Source organism: Salvelinus sp. IW2-2015, linkage group LG19 (genome assembly GCF_002910315.2).
Source record: "Salvelinus sp. IW2-2015 linkage group LG19, ASM291031v2, whole genome shotgun sequence".
NCBI lineage: Eukaryota > Metazoa > Chordata > Actinopteri > Salmoniformes > Salmonidae > Salvelinus > Salvelinus sp. IW2-2015.
The window spans coordinates 34,678,108-34,685,688 of NC_036859.1; the positions used below are offsets into that span (position 1 = coordinate 34,678,108).

General features: G+C 46.3%; 1 protein-coding gene across 1 annotated transcript in view; it reads right to left on the bottom strand.

The window, feature by feature from the left end:
• Positions 1-7,581, bottom strand: part of LOC111979339 (3',5'-cyclic-AMP phosphodiesterase 4B) — a 93,897-nt gene that overhangs the window by 52,730 nt on the left and 33,586 nt on the right. Inside the window, exon 3 of the mRNA XM_024009798.3 lies at positions 1,391-1,617. Within this exon, the coding sequence (XP_023865566.1) occupies positions 1,391-1,617 (227 nt within the window). The remainder of the gene's footprint in view (positions 1-1,390; positions 1,618-7,581) is intronic.

Below are 7,581 nucleotides of genomic sequence, written 5' to 3' on the forward strand. Positions count from 1 at the left end.
AGCAGAGAGGATACAGGACACGACGCACGACCAGAGAGGGATACAGGACACGACGCCCAGAGGATACAGGACACGGCACACTAAGGATACAGGACACAACGCACACAGAGGTACACAGGACACGACGCACCAGAGATGATGCAGGACACGACGCACCAGAGATGATACAGGACACAACGCACCAGAGAGGATACAGGACACGACGCACCAGAGAGGATACAGGACACGACGCAGCAGAGAGGATACGACACGGACGCACCAAGAGGATACAGGACACGACGCCAGAGGATACAGGACACGACGCACCACTGAGGATACAGGAACACAACGCACCAGAGAGTACACAGGACACGACGCACCAGAGATGATGCAGGACACGACGCACCAGAGATGATACAGGACACACACGCACACAGAGAGGATACAGGACACGACGCACCAGAGAGTACACAGGACACTACGCAACAGAGAGGATACAGCACACTACGCAACAGAGAGGATACAGGACACGACACACCAGAGAGAACAGAAAAAGGTTCGTCCGACAGCTCTAGTTGGCAGACCTGTTTGGCCAGCTCTTCTCTATTATTCTGTCAGGACTTCAAGGATTCGCCAGGGGTGACACTCTGTGCCTCTCCCTCCATCTTTTCCTTCACTCCCTCTCAAGTACTCTCTACCTACCTACTCTTTCTCTGTTTCACTTAAACAATCTCTCCCCACTTTCCCTCTTCCATACAGTCCCATCTCTCTCTCTCTCTTTCCATTCAAGCCCAGACCTTTTTAAGGTCCACCCCCTCTGTAGTACACAGTATTGAAAATCATACCATCAGTATTTTGAAATACCCCGGTATACAGAATATCGCCCAAGCCGAGAATTCAGCAGGTACCACAAATGGCATTAGAGCCCTTTATCTCCACCCAGTGGTTGTTGGATAAAAGTGCACTTTGCTGATACAATGTCCAGAACAGATATATATTTTATTTTATGTAACCTTTATTTAACCAGGCACGTCAGTTAATAACAAATTCTTATTTACAATGACGGCCTTTTCCCGGCCAAACCCTAACGACGCTGGGCCAATTGTGCGCCGCCCTATGGGACTCCCAATCACTGCCGGTTGTGATACAGCCTGGAATCGAACCAGGGTCTGTAGTGACACCTCCAGCACTGAGATGCAGAGCCTTAGACCTCTGCGCCACTCGAGAGACAAGCTTCTAGGACTCCACCAACACATATTATACCTTAGTATAGAGTAAGATTGGTTCACCAAAACATGAACATAGAATGCTCTAATAGAGACAGGAGAAAACACGTTGGGTTTAACCTCAAGTTAAGGAAGCACAACTTGAGTCCTCCAGGACTGCAGTGTCTGCTAGTTTCTGACCTAACCTGTCAGGGTCGGCGTGGATGATGTTGATTTGTGGCAGCGGGTGGAAGGGCAGGGTGGTGGGCCGGGCCATGGTGTCCCCCTCTGGCGTGCGGCTTAGATCCCTCTCCGCCTGTCGCCATGACAACGGGGGCAGCTGTAGCGTGCCCGAGTGACGCCTGCGGCCCCGGCAAAGGTCCACTCCCAGAGTGCTGCCGAACAGGGGCACTCCCAGGGTCTCATTGGTGTCCTGAAAGGCAAAGGTTGAGAGAATGCTAGTAGAACGTTGATAGAAGGTTGTGGTTAATAGCAAGAGGCAGTAGAGACGTTGAAAGAAAGCTGATGTAGGGACTTATAAGAGGGTTATAAGATGAGGGTTGACAGAACTATGGTTATAGCGAAGACTAAAAGTCATGGGAAAGCTGACAGAATGTTGATACATAACGTTGATAGAAGATTCTGGCTAAGATTCAGTGGACATAGATGGAACTACAAAAATGTTCAGTGGACATAGATGGAACTACAAAAATGTTCAGTGGACATAGATGGAACTACAAAAATGTTCAGTGGACATAGATGGAACTACAAAAAGGTTCAGTGGACATAGATGGAACTACAAAAAAGGCATTTAGTGTTATTGCTTCCATATTATGTTACATGAGCATGTACTGCTTTGATAAACCCAAACCAGCCACTAAGTTGACACATTGCAGAGGACGTTCATTCAAGGGAATACATTGACTATTCCATTGGATGTCAAATCCTAATATTTAGCCAGTTCCATGCACATAGCACTAGGTGGCACTCTATGACCTACTGTGAGACTACAGTATTCTAAACTCCCAAGACATACAGGAAGTGTTGATATTTTTACAGATAATATATTCATACTGGTCATGTTGGGTACAGAGTACTGGATTTTAAATATGTTTCCTTCAATGTTTGAGATCAGGTTCTCCAAAAAAATTCAAAATAAATGTAATATAATTTTTCTTTAGAAAAATGTTTTCTAACACAATGACCAATTTGATTACAAAAGTCAACACACAAACATGTCCGTGATATTTATAAACAAAATAACAGTATCAATTTGGTGGGGATTCTTTTTGTTCTATTCAAAGATCATTCAAAACAGCGACACTGACTGAACTCAGAGGCAGTATTTATTATAGACGGTGGCGTGTGTGTGACGAGGGAGTTGATGGATGCAGTACGTGTGTGCATGTACGTGCACCAGTGGAGGCTGCTGAGGGGAGGACGGCTCATAATAGTGGCTGGAACAGAGCGAATGGAATGGCATCAGACACACAGAAACAGTGTGTTTGATATATTTGATACCATTCCACTAATTCAGCTCCAGCCATTACAACGAGCACGTCCTCCCCAATTAAGGTGCCTCCAACCTCCCTTGCTGTACACGTGTGTGTCTGTTTCGATGTTATGACGTCAGATAGGTTGTCTGGTGCGTTTCTCTGTAATGGTGGTTTCAGCTACCAACTCCTGACAGAGTGGGGTCATACATCACCCTCTGTTATATATTCACTCCGTCCAACTGGAACTGAAGCAGGGATACGGCCAAATAAACAAAGGAGAGGGATGGAGGAGAGGGAGGCTATCGAGGAATTCGAGTCAGAGATAGGTGTGGTGGTGTTTGAGGAGAATGAGGGGGGTGATGAAGAGAGAGTGTGTGTGTTTGAACGCCCACGTGCCCTGCATGCAAGATGTATTACGTACGCAGCGCATGTCCGTAGAGAGAAAGAATGAATAAAGAAGAGAGAAAGAGAGAATAAATGATAGAGATAATGAATAATAGAGATAAGAGAGAGAGAAAATGAATGAGAGAAAGCGATAATGAGAAAGATGAGAAAGAGAGATAATGAATAATACAGAGAGACTGAACAAGTAGCAGAAAGAAATAATAACCATTAAAAGCTGCTTCCCTCCTGTCAGCAGGATCTGATGCTTTCCTAACACAAGCCAATCTCAGCACTGCTTAACATCCCATTGTAAATGGAAGAAGAAACAGCAGAGCCACTGGGTGGGCCTAACCTGCTATCTGTGTTCACACATTACTGAGAAAACAATTATACATAACACATAGTGCATTCAGAAAGTATTCAGACCCCTTCACTTTTTACACATTTTGTTACGTTACAGCCTTATTCTAAAATTGATAAAATCGTTTTTTCCCCCTCATCAATCTACACACAATACCCCATAATGACAAAGCTAAACAGGGTTTTTAGAAATGTTTGCAAATGTATTAAAAATAAAACACTTAAATATGACATTTACATAAGTATTCAGACCCTTTACTCAGTACTTTGTTGAAGCACCTTTGGCAGCGATTACATCCTCTAGTATTCTTGGGTATGATGTTACAAGCTTGGCACACCTGTATTTGGGGAGTTTCTCCCATTCTTCTCCGCAGATCCTCTCAAGCTCTGGCAGGTTGGATGGGGAGCGTCGCTGCACAGCTATTTTCAGGTTTCTTCTCCAGAGATGTTCGATCGGGTTCAAGTCCAGGCTCTGGATGGGCCACTCAAGGACATTTAGAGACTTGTCCCAAAGCCACTCCTGTGTTGTCTTGGCTGTGTGCTTAGGGTCATTGTCTTGTTGGAAGGTGAACCTTCGCCCCAGGCTGAGGTCCTGAGCGCTCTGGAGCAGGTTTTCATCAAGGATCTCTCTGTACTTTGCTCCATTCATCTTTCGATCCTGAGTAGTCTCCCAGTCCCTTCAGCTGAAAAACATCCCCACAGCATAATGCTGCCACCACCATGCGTCGCCGTCGGGATGGTATTGGCCAGGTGATAAGCAGTGCCTGGTTTCCTCCAGACGTGATGCTTGGCGTTCAGGCCAAAGAGTTCAATCTTGGTTTCATCAGACCAAAGAATGTTGTTTCTCATGGTCGGAGGGTCCTTTAGGTGCCTTTTGGCAAACTCTAAGTGGGCTGTCATGTGCCTTTTACTGAGGAGTGGCTTCCATCTAGCCACTCTACCATAAAGGCCTGATTGGTGGAGTGCTGTAGAGATGGTTGTCCTTCTGGAAGGTTCTCCCATCGCCACAGAGGAACTCTGGAGCTCTGTCAGAGTGACCATCGGGTTCTTGGTCACCTCCCTGACCAAGGCCCTTCTCCCCCGATTGTTCAGTTTGTCCCGGCGGCCAGCTCTAGCAAGAGTCATGGTTGTTCCAAAAATTATGGAGGCCACTGTGTTCTTGGGGAACTTCAATGCTGCAGACATTTTTTGGTACCCTTCCCCAGATCTGTGCCCCGAGCTCTATGGACAATTCCTTCGACCTCACGGATTGGTTTTTGCTCTGACATGCACTGTCAACTGTGGGACCTTATATCGACAGGTGTGTGTTTTTTCAAATCATGTCCAATCAATTGAATTTACCACGGGTGGACTCAATCAAGTTGTAGAAACATCAAGCATGATCAATGGAAATAGGATGCACCTGAGCTCAACTTCTCATAGCAAAGGGTCTGAATACTAATGGAAATAAGGTATTCTTTATTTTAAATACATTTTCAAACATTTCTAAAAACCTGTTTTCGCTTTGTCATTATGGGGGTATTGTGTGTAGATTGACGAGGAAACAAATTAATATAATAAATTTTAGAATAAGGCTTTAACATACCAAAATGTGGAAAAAGTGAAGGGGTCTGAATACTTTCCGAATGCACTGTACATAAGAAAATCCTCTCTGGTGCCAGTTGTTTTAGTGCTGTTGTGGGGGGGATCTGGCACAGCTTCATGTTCAGGATTACATAAGGTTTTAGTGCTGTTGTGGGGGGGATCTGGCACAGCTTCATGTTCAGGATTACATAAGGTTTTAGTGCTGTTGTGGGGGGATCTGGCACAGCTTCATGTTCAGTGATTACATAAGGGGTTTTTTAAGTGCTGTTGGTGGGGGGGATCTGGCACAGCTTCATGTTCAGGATTTAATACGGTTTTAGTGCTGTTGTGGGGGGAATTGGCCACAGTTTCATGTCAGGATTACCATCAGTTCGTTTTAGTGCTGTTGTGGGGGATGCTTGGCACAGCTTCAATGTTCAGGAATTAACATAAGGTTTTTAAGTGCTGTTGTTGGGGGGATCTGCACAGTTCATGTTCAGGATTTACATAAGGTTTTAGTGTGTTTTGTAGCGGGGGGATCTGGCGTTTATGTGATAATAGGTTATTGTGGGGGATGGCACGCTTCAGTGTTAATTACATAAGGTTTTAGTGTGTGTGGGGGGGGATGCTGGCACAGTTTCAGTGTTCAGGATTACATAAGTTTAGTGCTGTTGTCGGGGATGGCAGATGTCAGGATCATAAGGTTTAAGTCCGTGGGAATTGCAAGTTTCATTTCAGATTCAGGTTTGGCTTAGGGGATTGGACATGATAATAGGTTTTAGTGTGTTGTAGGGGGGATCTGGCACAGGTTCCTGTTCAGGATTAATGTAAGTTTTAGTGCTGTATGTGGGGGGATTGGAAGATTCATTGTTCAGGATTACATAAGGTTTTGAGGGAGAAAAACCATGGGTCGCCTATGGGGCTTTGAGGAGGAGGAAATGACTTGGAGGAACATGGGTCCTGTTATTGTGTTCTAAAAGAATGTACCTGGATCTGCCTGGCCGGATCTTCCATTTCATGTAGTGTTGTATGTAGTTCATACCAATGTCCCTATGGAGACAATAAATACTAACTGCATTTCACTGAAATAAGGCTCAGGATCATCTCTACTCCTTGTCCTCAGTGGGTAGCATCCCATGTTTCCCCATCTCCTGTCAGAGTAGCACAGACACACTGCTCTGCCCCAGGTCACCCCCTGTCAGAGTAAGACAGACCACACTGCTCTGCCCTCAGTTCACCCGCTGTCAGAGTAGCACAGACCACACTGCCTGCCCTCAGGTCACCCCTGTCAGAGTACCAGACCACACTGCTCTGCCCTCAGGTCACCCTGTCAGACTAACACAGACCCACTTGTTCTGCCCTCAGGTCACCCCTGTCAGAGTAGCACAGACCACACTGCTCTGCCTCAGGTCACCCCCTGTCAGAGTAACAAAGACCACACTGCTCTGCCCTCAGGTCACCTTCAACTGAGAACACAGACCACACTGCTCTGCTCAGGTCACCCCTGTCAGACTAAGCACAGACAACTGCTCTCTGCCCTCAGTCACCTGTCAGAGTGCAAGACACACTGCTCTGCCCTCAGGTCACCCCTGTCAGAGTAACACAGACCACACTGCTCTGCCCTCAGGTCACCCTGTCAGAGTAAGACACAGACCACACTGCTCTGCCCTCAGGTACCCCCTGTCAGAGTAACACAGACCACACTGCTCTGCCCCAGGTCACCCCCTGTCAGATAACACAGACCACACTGCTCCCCAGTCACCCCGTCAGAGTAACACAGACCACCTGCTCTGCCCTCGGCACCTCAAGAAATAACTTGGTCAGAGTAATAAGCTGCAGGGGAGAGAAGTACAGGATATGCTATACTGCACTATGCGTCAGTGGGAGTAGGGTGAAGATGCCTAGACATCAAGTTTCCCTCTATTATGGTTAAGGACTACCGATTTGGGGAGGATAAACTGATCCTAGATCTGTCGCTACAGTGGGTACATTTATCATACTGTGCCTATCATGCATTCTATTATTAGGGTTTTATCATACTGGCTGGTGCATTTTGCACTGGTGCTAAGACTGTAGTTTCCTCTCTGCTCCTCTCTCCAACACCTCCTGCTGAGATCACAAGAATAATAGCAGTCCACAACTCTCTGACCCAGTGAAGACGCATTGGGGAAGCAAGATGGCAAAAATGGCAGAGTTAGAAGAAGACAGAGAGAACACACTGATTTAGCAAGACAGGGGAAGACGGAGAGACCAACAAACACAGGGGAAAGACGGAGAGACCAACAAACACAGGGGAAAGATAGAGACCAACAAACACAGGGGAAAGACGGAGAGACCAAAAACACAGGGGAAAGATAGAGACCAACAACACAGGGGAAAGACGGAGAGACCAACAAACACAGGGGAAAGATAGAGACCAACAAACACAGGGGAAAGATAGAGACCAACAAACACAGGGGAAAGACGGAGAGACCAACAAAACACAGGGAAAGATAGAGACAACAAAACACAAGGGAAAGATAGAGACCAACAAACACAAGGGAAAGACGGAGAGACAAGAGAACACCTCGAGGGAAATGATTAGAGACACAAAC